This window comes from Ursus maritimus, unplaced genomic scaffold (genome assembly GCF_017311325.1).
Source record: "Ursus maritimus isolate PB19 unplaced genomic scaffold, ASM1731132v1 scaffold_5, whole genome shotgun sequence".
Taxonomy (NCBI): Eukaryota; Metazoa; Chordata; class Mammalia; order Carnivora; family Ursidae; genus Ursus; species Ursus maritimus.
The window spans coordinates 63,070,903-63,089,319 of NW_024426663.1; the positions used below are offsets into that span (position 1 = coordinate 63,070,903).

Genomic DNA, 18,417 nt, shown 5'->3' on the forward strand with positions numbered 1-18,417 from the left:
GAAACGAAGGACATGGATGCAGGCGAGGGAAACAGGTGTTGTCACTTAAATCCCTGCTATTCAAAACGTGTTCCCTTCTGAGCAGCCCGGGTGCAACGTGCCCTTTTATTTGGAAATGCAAAATGTCAGGCCCTCCGCACACCTGCTGAACCAGAGTCAGCATTTTAAGGAGATCCCCAGGTGAACTGCATTTGTATTAAAGTTTGAGGAGCACTAGGTTGAAGTTTTTAAAAACTATATTAAAATGTGGAGAAATCTTGGATTCTTCTTTTTTGACACCCAAGTTTGCTGGGGAAAAAAATACTCAACTGCACCCACAAGACTTATAGCTTCAGTTTGTTACTGACAAAAGAAATCAACATTTCTACTGCTCTTAAATAATGACAAAGCCCTTCAGTAAAATCCATTTGCCCCACCTGCAAAGGATTTTCCTTTGAAAAATTCCCTTTGGTCGAGAGATTTTAAATGTCAAAAGTTTTACACTTTGAAATAAATAGTAGAATTCCTGGAGTAGTACTCACAGAGCCATGTTGTGGGGGACAAAATAATTTCATTCACATAATACATTTTCTTTAATTACTTTAATATAAAAGACAGCAATGTTCCATATGTCACATAATGTAAAAAAAAGTTTTAAAACCCTCTAAGTTTTTAATGAAAATAAATTTATTGAAGGGTAGCAATGACTACAAAATTAATACTACGAAATCATGACTCAAGCCTTTGCATTAACTGTAATATTTGGAGGGTAGGTAGAGAAAATACCAAATAAGAATATGGATGTTTGAAAACTCCATTTTATCCAGCTTCTGACTCTTTGCTAAATCTGGTGCATATTAGATGTATTCAACATTGTTGTAAACACATTCAGCCAAAGTCAAAAATTTAAAACAGTTCTCCACTAATTTTATAACATTGCAAACCACTCTGTTTGCAAAATTAAAACAAAGAATGGCCCAATGAGTATTTCTAAATAAAAGATTCTGCTTTGGAAAAAAAAAAAAAGAACATTAAGAGAGAATCAGCGATAGTGACTAGAATAAGAAAACAAGCATCATCAAGAAAGACATATAATTATTCAATATACGTTGGGTTAGATCAATGCAATTCGCTCAAGTTGACTGCACTGTGAAGGAAAGGGGTAGCATGATCCACAGGCCTATTTGAAATTCTCACCTAATAATCCTACTTCAATCTACCTGTAAAGTAAAAGCACTGAGTCCACACCACAACAGACATCTTAACAATACTACGAAAGTCAAACCATTATCGGTACGTTGTTTTCTTTACAGAGCACAATTTAAGGACACGTCACACGAGTATTCACTTTAAAAAATGATGACCAGTGGATATAGTATACACAAAACAGGCACCTCCATTATAATTTTTTTTAATAAATAAAAGCACATTGACAAAAAAAAGAAGGTAGGCAGCACCTGAAGCCTTTGACATTTGTAACTAAACGCTGGTATCCAAATGGCCTAACTGGTTATGTCTGACTAAGAGGCGCAATAAAGGAGCCACATTTTGACTTTAACATTTTAATTCTAGGAGAGACAAGAGCTCGTCTGGGCTTGCAGTCCTGTCACCTGATGGTGAGTAGCATACCAGTCCTTCAAATGTCCTTATACTTTGGAAAGCAGGCCCGACTCTGGAGCACTCGCCTTAATTAAATTCTGAATTTCCTTGAATTTGGGATGGTCTTTATCTGCCACCAGCTGTAGCAGAACAGCCTCACTCGTAGTCACTATGATCCCGGTTCGAGCAAGACGCTTTAAAAAAAAAAAAAAAAAAGGACAAATCAAAAAATGAGCATAACAAGGGACACTGTATTACAACAGCAAAAGCTAAGGCGGGACACAATAGTGTCCTCAATAAGAACAATGGTCCTTAGCCAGACCATCAAATTCAGTGACAGGGACGGATTTCAAACTAGCCACACTACAAACCCATTATGATTATTCTCGATACTAGTAAGATGGACTAGAAACAAGGGAAAAAAAACATGTAGCTAATGTTATGACTTCTATGTGCCAGAGACAGAAGGGAAATCAAGACTATGAGTGTAAAACAACGATTTTTCATTTTTTTTCTGTCTCCAAACACCTGACATACAGCAATGTGTGTCCTTCCCATAACAAAGAAATGACGGGTGGTAGGAGAGCCTCCCACAAAGTGGAAGAATGTGCCCCGGGGCCGGTAAGAGAACCACCAGCATTGCCACCACTGTAAACTTCAGAATCACCAAACAAGAGCATAAAATTTAAAGTTTCGCTGAAGATCAAAGAATGTCCTCTCCAAACTGCCCTGTGGAATTGTAATAAAGAAGCAAGGACAGAAGTCTCAAGGAAGGAAGGAGGGAAAGAGGAGGGCAAAGAAAACAAAGTCGAGAACAAGCAGGAGAGGAGTAGTAGAGAAGGGAATGAGAGAGAGTTCTGGAGTTAGAGATGTCTTCTCTGGATGTCTCTATTATCAGAAACCATAGGGAAAAAACCGGCCAACTGCTGTCCCAAGAACCATCTGCTGTAAGAACCATGGAAGACGGGCGGTTAGACATAATTCCGAGCCAGGTCAGAGGAAAAGACCAGGATCAGTCACTCCTCATGAAGAAGTCAGGACCAGAGCCAGTACGTCCTCGCAGAGTGAAGGTGACGTCTTCAGGTGCTTACAGATGCACAGGCCCAACCTTCCCACTGGCAGAGCAAACTCTTCCTTTTTGTCCCCAAGGACGCAGAAGGGAGAAGCCACAGCCTACTTCCCGCAAAGCCAGTGTGGACCTCAGCAGCCTGAGCAGAAGAGCACGCTGAGCAGCTGAAAAGAACACTCAAGAAAAGACAAGACAGCAGAATTATGCAGGAAAGAGGGAGGAAATAAGCAAGTGTGCTGGTACCCTTTATTTTGGGACAAATACCCGAAAGTGAGTTTTTTACGGACTTCTGGAAACTAAACTCCTCCTCCTTTTAGTCCGCTTCTGACTATCTTAGAAATCTCCAGGACTGTGTGCTTGCTTCCCAGAGAAGAGCAGGGGACAATGTAGGACTAGATGCAGCCGCCTTGGACGCCGCTCCCGCCCTCCCCAGCTGGAGGCCCTGCCGGCCTTCCTCACTGCTCCTGGTTCAACCAGCCGACTCTCGATGAGTCACTCTGAATCTTAATCACACTTTCAGTGTCTGTGACAGTTGCCTGATACATGCAAAAGTGCCAACAGAGGTCAGTTCTCGCTCATCTTTCTAGTCCCTTCGTGAGGCAGGAAGGACAGAGAACTGTTTCCAGGTCTAAGGAAGCAATCAGATCACCCCTGAAAACACCAGCTTTCCCTAGTGCTCCACTGACCACAATCTGGTTCACTCCAGGCCAACACGGCTCGGTGAGGCTGAGAGTCGGGTCACGTGGCGGAGGTCGGCTGGGACACTCAAGGCACAGAAACACATCTTAGTCACCTGACACTGACGCAGTATTACGTAGCTTCAAGATGGAGACATGGCCAAGGTTGACTGGATTCAAAAACAATCAAGCCAAGAACCTGTGTAAGCAGAAGGCGTGGCTCGGCAACATGCAAAGTTTTTAGAACACACTCCACCACCTTCCCACGGTGCCTGCCAGCTCCGAACTGAAAGGTGCCTGAGCAGAAAGAGCAAAGCAGCAGCTTCGGCAGACACGGGCAGGTCTGTGCACACCCACACACGCTATTAGGACACCGCAGTCCTGCTCCCAAACTCTCTTTCTTTCCTGGCTGGAAATGAGGCGAAAACGTCAAACCGCGGCGCTTCCATGCACACAGGTCTAGCGCTTCATCGGCTTCCGAAGTTCATCCCCTACACGGACAAAACCAGTCCAACAAGGTCGAAGGAAAAGCTTACTCTGACCCACAAACCTCAAAATGCAAGGGTGCAAAGTCATGAGAGCTTCAGAAAGGGCAAAGGGGGAAACCCCCCCCCCCCCCCCCCCCCCCCCCCCCCCCCGCCCCGCAAGTCCAAGGGTATCAAGTTCCAGAGAGGGTTTCATTCTCTTTTATTCTGCATTTACTCTACAATTCCTAGTTGAAAGAAACAATGCCTGACACATGGTCGGAGCTCAAAACATGCTGTTGAAGAAAGCACACGCCACAAACACTGGCACTGAAGTTTCAATAACAGTAACTATAAATCTTATTAGTATAACAATCTCAGCAGGCAGTATGGGTAGTCTCAGGAATTCCTCGAGTAGCTGTGTCCTAAAGCAACAGGGAAGGGGAGCTGGCCAGATTGCTCTTTAACCTTCAAAGTCCTGCAGTAAAAGAAAAAAGACCTAACATTTCTCCCAGTAAATTACGTACAGATTACAACACCTCTGTAGAAAACTAAGACTAAGAGAAAAATCTGCAACGTGGGTGGCATGCCTCCCCCATCAGCACCTGACCGGCTTCTTTCTTGTGACTTTGCAACCTCCGTGCTTGAACCCCGGCAATGCCAGCTGCCCTGCCTCTTCCGAAGCCACCCGGACCGTAGTCCCTCCTTGGCGCCCGAGAACTTCTCAGGACTGGTCCCTGCCGGGTCTGAGAAGCTGACATCATGTTTCTACATTTCGGATGAGACTAACCGCATGGACACAACGAATAATCATCACAAGGAAATAAATGCAGCAGCTAACATTTGAGCGTTTTCTGTGTCGGGCGCTACACTGAGTGCCGTCAACACGTTAGCTCATTTAATCCTCACCAAATCTTCCCTTGTCATGGCTTTTACTGTTCCCACTTCCCCAGTAAAAGATCTGAAGCATGTGTACGACGTAACTTGTCCCTGGGCATAGCTTAACAGAACGCCAGACCTGCGTTCAAACCCGTATTACCCCTCCAGTGTCTGGACCCCTGATCACTAAGATTAGACTTCTTAATGAGCGTCAGATGGTAAATAGGTTGACCATGTTTTTATTCCCAGTCTTATGAGAAGACAGAAGTGCCAACAATCATAATTTTCTGTAATAAATGCCATAATAAAGACATGCCTCAAAAACTTAATTTGAATGGAGGACAAAAGTCCTTGCAATTTCTTTATAGGCAAGACTATTGCTATTTTTGGATGTTTTTGGTTTTCCACTTCCGTGGAGACATTTCAAGTTCTGGACCTCAGCCTCCCTAGAGAAGGGATGGCCAACCAGGGCCTTAACGAAACTGCTGCTCCCAGCTCCCCACTTGCTTCTGCATCGGCCCTCTGCACTGAATTTTCCCCCTTCTCGCCTTCGACTCGCTCACTTGCCCTACCTCAACACCCCTGGGAACACTCTTAGCTAAAGAAATGACTTTGCAATCCACCAGAGAAAGTGGTTCATAGGCCAGCTAGGGCCTGAACACTGGAGGATCTCAACGATAATGACAAAAAATCTGTATTTCCCATTCCCAATAAAAATCATGAGTTAAAGAACATGCCAACTCAATCCACATGGACATGACTCTAAAATCACAGAACTAGAATCAAACGTGAGAGAGAGAACAGTCCACAATATGGCATGACTGTTTCAAAGGATTATATGGTAGTTTGCTTTTCAACAGTCTTGGAAGAGAAAATGCTTACGAAAGAGTACTGTTAAGCAACACTGACAAAACACCTCTGATTCCCTGACTCTGTTCCACCCTGACCCTCTGGGGCAGATGCCAACAAACACTAGGTGTGAGTGGTGTCCACAGGCAGTGACACACCTCCCATGCCCAGAAGTTCAAGTCTGAGGCTGAACCAGGCTGAGGCCCACCAGGCCCTAGGGTTGGGCTGAGTTAAACCGAGGTGGGCAGTTTCTGATTTGCAAATTTCTCAGTGATTCAGATTAAGCTTACTAGACTGCCTTTTACAAGTTCATACATCAAACTATAGCAAAGTTATGAGGAAAGATGTACGAAAGCTTTTGGTGTCACTAGAAATCTAGATCTGAAGAGACAGAAGATATAAGACAAGACCGAGTGTCAAGACCTCAAAGGTCGGTCAGTGCACCATCAAGACTCTGGAAGTCGATGAGTCTGATATCGTCAGAAGAACCTCAAGTTGAAGATGTCAATCCTTCATTGCTATGAAGTATTCATGATTCTTCGAATTAATTGGGAAAAGTTCATAAATTATTTATTTTCAAGCAGGACAATTACCTCGAGAGCAAACATCCGGTCCATCATGCTCCTCGATGAGGTGGCATCAGCAACAATATGAACCTCAATACCTCGGCCAACTAGCTCCAGAGCTGTTTGCTGGATGCACACGTGAGTCTAGGAGGAAAATTAAAAATCCTATGTAATAACGCAGTCACACATTTCACAAACGTGCGACAACATGGTAAGGCAGAAAAAGCACCACCGCTCTTACGAACTTGTCCTACAACTGGTTTTGCCTCTAACTTGCTAGGTGATCCTGAAAACAAAGAGCATCTCAGGCTTTGGTTTCCTCACTGTAAAGTCAGAAATTGGATTACATCAAGCTTCCTCATACTGGGATCCTCGAACATATTCTTGGAGCTCTGTGAGAATTTTTTTTAAAAAAGATTTTCACCTGTCATCTGGATGACCTTCACAGGGCTGACTACTACCACTCCGTTCTCATGCCACTCGAGGTTGGGTTTATTTCTGAACTCACTCTGAGCGCCTAACACGAAGAATGAGTCAGCAGTAGTGCAGACGGAGAAACAAGTAGAAAAACTAAGTTGGTACGAGGACCCAGTAGTAAAGGTAGGTCAAGTTAAAAATAACAAGTGGCAAAGGCAAAAAATATCCAGTATACGACACAAGCAGAAGTATTATATAGATCCCATCTTTGTTGGTACTAACTTGTAACAATTCGTTAGCAGAGAATACAGAGCAAAACCGTGCCCGACAACAGCTCCGTTATATAAGCAATGAAAGCACATTTCAATGCTACCAGGATGCCAACCTTATGCGCATGTGACGAGTGAGCTTTGGAGAATTATCAACTCACATGTCACTAAAATTGGCACTGGAGGACTGTTCAAAGTTGATTTTGATTAGGCACGAGGTCTAATAATGATGGATGAGCAAAAAAAGTGCCCGAGTCAGCAACAGGACTTGGCATGACATGTTTTTATAAACAGGCTGCCTGTATATCACCATTATTGAAGTCAAAATACAAAAATATTTAACGCACATCCAAACCTAAGGCTGCATCTTTCTACTCTTAAAACCTACTGTATAAAACCTACCATCAACACGTCATAGGTATATTTAATTAATACTATTTGGATTTCATTGTTTTTATAGTTTTCTTCATAATTTTTAAATTTAATTCAATAGCTGTTTAAATGCTATGAATAAATACGTATATTCATATGCAAAAGACCAGATCGAACAAAAAATCATTTTAATCAGCATGAGGAATCCATGAGTATTTTTTTCCTTTAAGAGGGTATGGAAGTGATTTGAGTGTGAAGGACAATGAGCTACACGACTTCGAAGGTTTTTCTACAGCAAAAACATGAACAAGGTGAAATCCTACAACACATCAACAAAAATAACATCTCTGATGAAAATGTGCCCCAAAAGGAGTAGTTAGAAGCAAAGCCCAAGAATCGATCAGCCTAGATTCACATCCAGCTCCATCCCTTAACCAGCTACGTGCCCCAAGAAGTTGTACAGCATCTGTGTGTTAGCTTCCTCACCTGTAATAGAGGGAGACCGAAAGTACTCAATTGGCTCAGAAAGTCACTGGGAATGTTGAATGGATGAAGAGCTACAGATTACCGTCATGCAAACAGTCAACGCTTAATAAAGGCTGGATGTTTTCAACATTCCTATCACCTACCACCTAGTCTATATATAAAATTGCACTGTCGAAATACCTGGGTTTTCTACAAATGATATTGTATCCCAAACATAACAACAGGCACTTACTTCTACTCCAAATAATACAACACTCCTGACTCCAGGAATCTCGGCTAATGCTGCTTCTACTTCTGGTATTACCATTGAAAACCTGGTCTTTGGAAGTACCAGTTTTACACCTGTTAGATCAATTTCTTGAACGGTGCTTCCAAGACCTTTAGGGTACTGTTCTGTTACAATAACTGGAATTCCTAACATCCGGGCCCCTTGTAACTGGAAAAAACAAACAAAAAACAAAGACAATTAGCAATATACATATCTGTAAACATATAAATGTGTATCATGCTTCAGGGAACTGGAAAAAAATAAACAAGCAAACATACCAATCTTTGTCCCACACTAATAATATCCCCAAAATATTTGATGGCTGGTCTGAATCGTTCCTGCATATCACAGCAGAAAAACACAGTGCTGGAAGGTGTAAGATTTCCCAGGGTGGTGAGCTGAGGAGAAAAGAAAAAAGAATGATTTAGCACTCGTTATACAACGACATTTATTTTCAGTGGAGGTCAATACAGGAGAAAAGTGTTCCCACTGTTTGACCCAGTAAGTCAAATTCTACAACTATTATCCAAAAGAAGTGATTCAAATTACAGGAAAAAAAAGTTATCCACAGAGATGTTGACTGAATTGCTTTTAACAGTGAAAATGAGAAGTAAACCAAGGACCAACAATACAGAAATGACTTCACAAATTTTAACACATTCCCGTGATAAAACATTTTTCAGAGAACTAAAATCATATATGCAAATAAGTTTTCAAAATATTTGAACCATCTACAAAGAAATCCACATGATCTAATGTTAATTTTAATAAGAGAGCACAGTTCAACAGTATTTCAATCATGTAAAAATATAAATAGAAGGTAGAAGCAAATATACGAAAGTATTAACAAGTAGTTACACAGCTATGGGTGCTGGTAATATTTTTTCTTTATACTTTTCTTGCCTTCTTCAAATGCTATTTAAAAACCTTTCCTAAATGTTATTTAAAAATACGCATTGCTTTTGTAATTAGAAAAAAATGTTATGATAGTAAACCACTTAAGTTTGATGATGGCACTGCTTACGAGTACGAAAAGTAACCCCGAAAATAATCTGTAGCCGAGACCGTGGAACATAAAACTGAAAAAACAGAAACAAATCCGGAATTGCTGCTGTAATCAAGACAGAAATATTAAGACACTGTTCTCAGGAATAACTTCGGAGAGTTCAAAAAAGAAATGCAATGAAATGATGCCAAGCACATCACCACTGTTTAATGGACAGACATAAACTGGACATCTGCATTCTTCAACGTATTCATCACCACCAGGAAATTAATAATTAAGGTTAAAAACAGCTTTACATTAACTGCCATAGTTGCTCTGTAGTAAGAACTTGGGCCCAGCATGAGTCTACAAAAAAGTGAAAAACACTGGTGAATGCTGAGAATTTAATGTCACTCATGGATTCTTAAAGGTCCATGATGCTTTTCTTCTTCCTTCTCAAATTTCAAGCACTGCAGAGGTAGCAGTCCAGTCCTGAATGAACCCATACCCCTCCTCTTACTGGCCAGCCCTTACATCTCCCCTCTGATTTTCCCATTTTGCTCTAAAACCACCCATGGATAATAGCTGTTAATAATTTTCTAGAGAAACCTGTGTCCCAATTACGTGATGCTGGCTTCCCCACCAGCCTGGCCCTAGACCCTCCGCGCAGAGCCTACCACTGCACAGGGTGTACGTACTCTCAGGAAACAGTTTAAGTGAATCATTAAATGGAATCTTTTATCCTTCTAGTGAGCTTGTACTTCCTTATCTATGTGCTGGTCTGAGGAACTCTGGCACCAATCTTCCTTCGGTGTTAACTCCACAGACCAAGTTCGTGGCAGAATGGGCATGCCGTCTGTCATTCTAACTCTATGCATAGAGTCTTCCTACTTTGCCAGTAAAGTATGATTAAATTACATATTCAAGCATCTTAAATTATATATTCTATCTTTCACTGTTTTCTCCCTTAAAGTTTTAATGCAAGTATCATTTTCCAAAGCAGTGAGCATGATGTATATATAAGTCCCTAGGACACAATTTTTAAAACCAGTCACTATTTATGAATATGTATTTTAAATTCTCCGTAAAAATTAAATTTTGGATCAAAGGGCCCAAAGTCTAACTGGGTCCCTAGACACCCACAACGTGTTTAGGGCCCACGACGGAATGCAGTTTACCTGCAACTGGTCTGTTTCAAATGATAGCAATGCAGCTCGGCCATTCTCGTCATTCCACAGCAGTGAAAGCAGTAGGCAGGCAAAGTAAACCAAAGTCAGTGTGCCGGATGGCCAAGCGTTATCTCAGAGCTCATAGCCGCTCTATCTCCAGCTCGCAGATCTCACCTCGGATAACCGACAAACTCTGTGTATATTCCTAACAAGTTTAGTCGTCCTGACCCTAAATTCACAGAAGGTTATAAACAGCAAATCAGAAAGGAAGCTGCTGGAGATAGGCAAACTGCTATCAGCAAGAAATGATAGATGACAGAGAAAAGACTCAAAATACACTAAGAGCAGATCAAAACTCAGCAAGTTCCACAACCAGGCTTCTGGTGAAGGAGTACGTATATAACTTATAAATTGGGACACATCATTTTAGCACACTCACTAAGAAAATGTTAAATTACATCATACTTCAGGACTACAATATTAAAATGGCCACAGTATTTAACATTGGGATACTTAAAGGAATAAAGCCTTATCTACCCAGAAACCCTACATATCCAGAGTTGTGGTCTCCTGGGATTTCTGTTCCTACGTCCCTTCAGCTGTGAGGTCTCCTCTTCTGGGCAGGGGCCACGGCAGGTATATGTCATAGTAGACACAGACTGAGGACGGCAGAAAATGCAGCCATAAAATCCTCACCACCTTGCAAAGCCCTTCTAGTATAGGCACTCACCTAGTAACCTTCAGCAAACAGGGGAGCCACAGAGATAATGTGACGAGGCATGTTTTTGTGCAGAGATGACTGGTTACAATTTAGTGAATCAAAAATGCCCGGATACCCTCCTCTCAGGAAGTCAGAGTTTAACTCCTGACATCCCCTTGGACGTGGGCTGCATGAAGTAATTTGCTTCCTCCGAGCAGAATATAAAGGGGGTCGGGTGACTTGACAGCGGGAAAACCTGGCAGACACTGCCTCAGCCAGGTGGTCAAAACCGAGATAATCAGTGAGGCCACATTCATAGTATACAGTCTTGAACAAACGTGACGAGAACGACCTTCACGATCTGCGTCTCAAAATCCCACAAGCCCATTTGAAGCATGAGAAAAACATCCGATAAACCAAAACTGAGATACATTCTACCAAAATATCCGACCAGTGCTCCTCAAAACTGTCAATGCCATCAAAAACAATACAAGTCTGAAAAACTGTCATTGCCCAGGGGAGCCTAGGAAGACATGACAACTGAACATAATTAGTATCCGAGAATGGGTTGGGGAAGAGAAAAATGGCACTCGGGAAAAACTCGTGAAACCTGAATAAAGTGTAGAGCTCAGAGAATCTTATGTACCAATGCTGGTTCCTTGGCTGTGATAAGCATTGTGCCCAGCACTGTAAGATGTCAGCCAGGGGGAGACAAGTACAGGTATCAGGAACTCTCTGGGCTATCTCCGCAACTTTGCTGTTAAGTCTAACACTATGGTAAAACTAAAAGCTTATTTAAAAAAAAAAAAAAAAGGTATCCCTATGCTATGATAGTTGGGAAAAAAATACGCTACTTTATGAATAACTTGCATACTTGATAAGCCAGAAAGGAGGCTTTGAGGCTACAATAAAAAGGAGAAAAAATAAAAACAAAACAAAAAACCACCCTGAAAAACTCAAACCATTTCCAACCAACCCCCCACCCCATCCACATTAATTCAAATAAGTTGTTATTAATTACACACTGACTGTAAAATCCGGGAACTTCTTAATTTGACTCATGAACTTCTCTTAAACCAAAACCATGCTGCTCAGACACACGCTGCGACAGCAAGACAGCAAATTAAAAGTGAACTTGACCAAATGCCGTCACAAGTAAAATACAGCAATTACAGATCACTGCATATTCAAGAAGCATGAAAAAAATCACGTATAAAAATATGTGTGTGGGACGCCTGGGTGGCTCAGTCGTTAAGCGTCTGCCTTCGGCTCAGGGTGTGATCCCAGGGTCCTGGGATCGAGCCCCACATCGGGCTCCATGCTCTGCTGGGAGCCTGCTTCTTCCTCTCCCACTCCCCCTGCTTGTGTTCCCTCTCTCGCTGGCTGTCTCTCTAATAAATAAATAAAATCTTAAAAAAAAAAAGTGTGTGTGCATACATACACACTTTCATATACCTATGTATCTACAAACATCTCGATACACACACACACACCGATAATACATATTTCAATAAACATATTTAAATACAAAAAAACTGATCAGAGCAAACAGCCTCCTCAAACAATGGTTTCGGAGATCAATTTCGAGTACAAATTTTTCTCTACTTTCTTAAAAAAAAGTGCCATTGTTGGATCTGACCTTAGATTTCACAGTCAAAAGACTTTTCATCCCCAAGTCCCATTATTACGGTTACCATGACAGTATCCTCTCCTCTTCACTACCACCTGTGTTCTGACCATTTTCTGACAATGGCTGTCCATCTGCAGGGAACCTGTCCCTCCTCTGCTACGTGCCCCCTGGTTACTCAGGACAGGCACACACAGAGAAGCTGGCCTTCCTCAGTGATGCTCTCTCCATGCCCCGGTTCTGTTCTCCCATGAAAGCAATTCATGGTGAGTGTTATATGTTGAATTCTGTCCTCAAAATTCGTATGTTGAATTCCTAACCCTCAGGACCTCAGAGAGCAACCTTATTTGGAAACAGAATCACTGAAAAATAATTAGTCAAGACGAGGTCATACTGGAGCAGGGTGAGTGCCTAAACCAACATGAACAGCATCCTTATAAAAAGAGGCAATTTGGACAGAGAAGGGCAGAGATGAAGGTGATGGGTCTATAAGCCAAGCAATGCCAAAGATCGCCAGCAAACCACCGAGAGCTGGGAAAGCAGCACGGAAAAGATTCTCCCTCACAGTCCTCCGAAGGAGTCAACCCCGACTGCTGGCCTGCACAACTGTGCGGAAATAGATCTCTGTTGTATAAGCCACTCAGTGTGTAGTACTTAGTTATAACAGCCTTCTAGTGTGAACTACTACAGTGAGTAAACTGTGTATCTTTAGGAATGATTCAAGTTTGGAATTGTAAATGGGATGTGTTCAAAACTGTGGTAGTCCATGAGAGTCACAAGATACGCATGATGTGCTGGGGAGAGAGTCCAGAAGGGACCGTCGGGTATCATTACTGCACTCAGAAGTGTTTGCAAGGAAATGTGATTACCACAGCTATAGTGAGGCCTGGCTGCAACACGGACTCCCTTAAAACAGAGTTTTATGATGTGATTCCCCCGGGGTTACAAGGCTCCCTACACCGCAGAGCTGTGGGCGTTAGGATCTGAGACCAAATCTCAATTTTCCTAAATTCAATTACATGAAATCAGACAAATCATTTACATTTTCAAACAGCAGTGTCTCAATCTGTAACAAAGCAACAAAACACTATCTACCTCAGAGGGCTACTTCAAGGATTCCATGGGCTTCCTGTGATCAATCAATAAATTCATAGTTCCCACTCTCACACACAGCTGATTCACAGGGAGCCTCCACAAGGGGAAAAAAGCATAGTGCTCTGCTTAGTAATCCAAAATGTTAAATTTTTTGAAAGTCACAAACACACACAGACCACACACACATACTCCCATCGAACCAGTGGGGGAGAGACAAACCACATCCCTCACGATCCAGCTGTTTCCTCTCAGTGCCCTGACACTGTTCACCTCCCAGAGATCTGTCCCGCCTGCTTCTCTGTTCTGTTTCAGAGCATTATTATCTATCTGCTCCTCCTACGTGCTCTCACAGTCAAGGTTTCATAATCAAAACTCACCACCTTCAAACCAGCAAGCCCAAGGGTACAGATTCCTTTGCTTCATCTTTCCAAACCCCGTCTTCCCTCCCTTTCCACCATGAACTCTGGAGTCTCTTCTAGCTAGTAAATGTCCACTGTTAGTAATAATAATGGTAGTAATAAACCTCTAAGAAAGTGAAAGCTGGAGGCAAATCCCTTCCCAATGAACCATCTCAGGAAAGGTCAAAATAACCTTCCCAGGGAAGCCCTTATCTTCTGCCCACACAAAGCTGCCAGAGTTTTCCCTCCTACGTACAGAGGCAAAATGGCCTCACTGGCATCCTCCTCTTCATGTCCACTTCTTCCTCTCTCCTGTTTGGGCTCTGCCTTCCATGGTGACAAGCTGGAAAATACACTGGTGGTGGTAGGATACCAAATGTACAGGAGTTTTCAGGGCTGAATGTTTCCATTAGTAAAAACTTGGGAAATACCTTTGGAAAAATTAAAACCTGTATGTTATAAAAATGACCTAAATTCCCACCATTTAATCCTCTCATTTACATTTCTTCCTCTGCGTCTCAAAATGCCTCAGACTTCAAGCATTCTGACAAAGCAGAAGACACACACACCATGCTGGCAACATGAGCTGTCTTCAGCTACCTGAGCTGTCAGCAGACACTCGGTCACTGCGACAGATTATTCCAGAGAACAAGACACTCAGAAGCCCACTACTGACAACGGGGGTCTCAAAGATCAGTCCCCACAGAACCGCTAACTGACCACGGGTGCACACAGTAGGACACAGGTAACCACTGTGTTTCACAAGGTCATGGCAGTAAGTCAGAACAAGCACGCAAGCAAAGCCACTCCTCTATGTAAATTCAGAAGATACTCCAGAATATACTGTATGTGAGCCTGGGCCCTAGAGGCTCTACGGTCCAGGTTCAAGGAAATAACAAGCTACATTACTTAAGCAGTGGACTAAATGTGGCCAAACTTATGCTCTCTGTCTCTGCCTCTGGGAGAAAGGGCCTCACCGATGGGCTCACGGATGTGCCATCTTAAGCCTTCCTAAGTGACAGGGATTCCTGAGAACAATGAACACCAGCAAAACAAGTGATATTACAAGCTCAAGTTTGTGGCCTGCTCTCTATTCTGCTTGATATTTTCATTAAGCATGAAAAGAGAAGATGAATGCTATAGTCAGCTATGAGGGAGGACCTTCCCAAGCTTGGATGGCCCCACCATTACCAGAGAACCTTGGGCAATTCCCTCTATGTTCTGCTCTTCCGCAAAATGAGAGTTAGGTTATCAGGTAAGGAACAAGAATGGGGTCTTATCCATGTTTGGATTCATTGTGCCAGGCACTTAAAGCTGCCACCCAAATGTTTCTGTGATGACCTCTATGGTCTCATTCAGCTATGAAATGTCCACGTCTCTAGGATTATACAGCTAGGTCCCAAAAACACATAATAAAGTGTTCATGAAAAGAACGACCTTCCCTTTCACTTCTGAGTATATACACATGTAAGTACACATATGTGTGCTGATACATATAAATACTCATATACATACAAATGGGTATCAGAATAGCTTTATGGATATATATGGAGTGTGTGTAGCCTTCCACATCTGTTTTTATGGCTGGAGGAGGCACAGGGCCAAAGAAGTCAAAGTATTAGGATCACTAAAAGGAGATAATATAAAGAAAAAATTGTCACAAACTTTAAAATACATGAAGTGTTATATAACAGACACTTAGGAACTCTTGGGCTATTTAGTGAGATATAAATAATATTTTTTAAAAGATGGAACAGAGTTGTCCTATTATTAAAATTATTATTTTAAACATCACCACCAAAAAAATGCTATCTCCTATACCAAGCAAAATATTTCAAAAGCCACAAGTGACCTGAATTATAAAATGCCTTTTGAGAATATACAGGACATTTCAGGTATACACATATACATTAATTTCCAGAATGTTAAAAAAGAGTTGGCAGACCAGGGCTTGAATTTTTCAAAATAAAAAAAATCTGATCTTGGGGGTAAAAACAAACAGAGATGTGGGGTGGGGGGTCGCTAGTTTGGCATACCATCTTATTAGGTAATAGCCCACCTTACCTCCCAACCACTAGAGGAAATGCATCACAAAGAATTCTGCATCCTCAGCTCAGCTCCAGACCTCCTCAGTTAGAATTTGGATTCTGGCCCTTATTAATGGATCTGTCAAAGGTGCATCCAACTTCTTGGGTATTTTGGCAACAATAACCTAAATACACTGACAAGGAAGGCTGCAGAGAGGTGTCATCCATGAAAACTCTTGAAGACAAAAATGCGGGGTAGTAAACACCTACCAACCACAATTCTCACAATTCTCTGTATGGACAACAGGGCAAATTCTGGGGTATCAGAGATCATCACTTTAGGATCCCCACAGGCGTAAACAGCGGAATCTCATAGCCTTTGTCCTCTGAACACGGGAAATTTATCCAGGTAAAAATATCTGCTTTGGAAGCTTCTGGCATGGGTGCTGGGGTGATAAGAAACAAAACCGATTCTGCAGTTAGCTGTGTACAGCTGGGAAAAAAAAAATCGAGAGAATAATCTTAAGAATATGACACATTAAAAAAAAGAAGAAGAATATGACACTTGAATATTAAAATGCCTTCTAAGCCTGATTCCCACATTGCAGTTTGGTCTTCCGAAGAAATGGCTTTATCAGTTTCTCAACGAAAGAAAAATTGTTGATAGTGTAGTACCTAAAATATACCTTATGCTCTTTCTTTCCAAAAATAAAAATCCTCCAGCGAATCCTCTGAGCGTAAAAAGGACAAGAGACAGGCCCGCATAGTTATTAGTGCATGACTTTAAAAAAAAATTTTTTTTAAAGCTATAAAATAATCCTCAGGTGTAACAACTTTCTCAGCTGGCACCACCGGAAAATCCTGGTGTAGCCAGAGTTGGGTCATTAACAAGGTATTACAGTCCTGGAGTCGAATGACTTTTTCAACGGAGGCGACGCATACATAATCAACGGAATCAGTAGCCAGTTACCAGGAAGAGGCTACGCAAATGGTTATTTCACTTAAGGTTAAGGGAGACTTAAGCTCCAGGACCTGAAAGCTGGGGAGAGGAGCGGGGAAACGTCTGACTCCTGAAGTTTGTGTTTCCGCAAGTGGTAAACACAACTCTGGGTAACAAACCCTGAGGCCAATACTCCGCATCAACTCTCTACCCCATTGGGCAGCACTCCCACAGAAAAATTACAGCTAGTACCGCACAGCCCTTCGGTTACGCAGGCGGCTGGACTCGCTCTTGGCACACAAAGCGGATGCGGGCGGTCGAGGACCACACACGTGGGGGCGTTCTCGCGTGCCCGGACGCGCTGGGGGGCCCACGCCCCCGCTTCGGGCGAGGACAGCTGGTGACCGTCACCTTCGGACTGGCCCATTCGCTGGGCCGTCCCCGAGGACTGCGATCGCGGCGCAGCCCTTCCAAGCCAGCGAGGCGCGCAGGGCCCGGCGCCAGGGCGGCGCGGGGCACCTGAGGAGCGCGGCGGGGGCGGAGACAGGGACGCGCGCGGACCGGGAACCGCGGCGGGGCGCGCGGCCCTCCCGCGGGACCCACCTGGATCTGAAGCGGCACGAGGCGGACCTTGCAACGCTCGCTCACCGCGAAGCCCTTGGGCAGGTCCACGTACTGGCCCCACTCCTCGGCGAAGAGCTGCACCACGAATTTGCGGTGCATGTCGATCTGGTCGCCGTACAGGCTGAGGAACTTCTGGATGAGCAGCTCGTAGCCCGCGCCGTGCGGCACGGAGGAGGGCCGCGCGAAGACCGAGAAGCAGAAGAGCACGGGCACCGTGCCCGACGGCGCCCCCGCGCCCGCGCCGCCGCTATTGGGGAGCGCCGGGACAGCCAGCTCCGCCGCCGCCATGTTCCCCCGAGCGTCTGCCAGCTCCGAGGCCAGCGAGGCGCAGACAGGGCCGGCCGCCGCGGCCCCGCCTCCCCGCGCCGCCCGCCCGCCCGCTCGGGAAGGCGAAGGGGCGGGCCCTGGCGGCCAAGGCTCGCGCGCCCTCCCCCGCCCCGCAGAGGGCGGACCGCCGAGGAGGGGGGGCGGGGGGGCCGGGGTGCGCGCGAGGCAGCGCCTGCGCCCGCCGCCGGGACCGCCCCCTCCAACCTGGACCTGGCTGGGCGGCCCCGGTGCGCGTCTAGTGCGCGGGGGAGGTCTGTGGCCCCAACTTCCCCCACGGTCCGCCCACCTTCGAACGGGCGCTGTTCGCGGGGAGTTTACGTTGTGCTTGGGGACCCAGGGCTGCCCGGCTGAATCTCCTGGGATGGGTTACCTGTTGGCCTTGTGGGGACAGGCGGTCAGTCCTCTTCGAGGGTGGCGGCAGTAATGTCGAAACCAATAGGTCAGACTGATAGAGACCTTGAGAAGAGCCGCAGAATTTAATGTTTCCTTAGGAGGGTCATCCGAAGCTCAGAATTTCATGTTTTTTCAGTCCCATGGAACACAGTATCTCTAGTAATGAATTTGAGGTCTTGGCCTCCCTTTATCTCAACCCAATTTCAGGGAGAACTTGGATTGGGAATTGCAAAATATA

At 44.1% G+C, this 18,417-nt stretch overlaps 1 protein-coding gene across 1 annotated transcript; it reads right to left on the reverse strand.

Annotated features, from left to right (window-relative positions):
- Positions 1-644: 644 nt before the first annotated feature.
- Positions 645-17,792, reverse strand: ISOC1 (isochorismatase domain containing 1). Its single transcript, XM_040622513.1, has 5 exons — positions 17,439-17,792; positions 8,173-8,292; positions 7,859-8,062; positions 6,110-6,226; positions 645-1,772 (listed from the first exon to the last, which is right to left on the reverse strand). Exons 1-5 carry the CDS (start codon positions 17,745-17,747, stop codon positions 1,626-1,628), a joined length of 897 nt encoding a protein of 298 aa, XP_040478447.1. The 5' UTR covers positions 17,748-17,792; the 3' UTR covers positions 645-1,625.
- Between the last annotated feature and the right edge of the window lie 625 nt (positions 17,793-18,417).

Coding starts and splice junctions, on each gene's coding strand:
- ISOC1 (XM_040622513.1), bottom strand. CDS start 17,747: ATGGCGGCGGCGGAGCTGGCTGTCCCGGCGCTCCCCAATAGCGGCGGC. Junction 8,063..8,172: donor TTAGTGTGGGACAAAGATTG/GTATGTTTGCTT, acceptor TGTTTTTTCCAG/TTACAAGGGGCCCGGATGTT. Junction 6,227..7,858: donor TTGTATTATTTGGAGTAGAA/GTAAGTGCCTGT, acceptor TTTTCCTCCTAG/ACTCACGTGTGCATCCAGCA.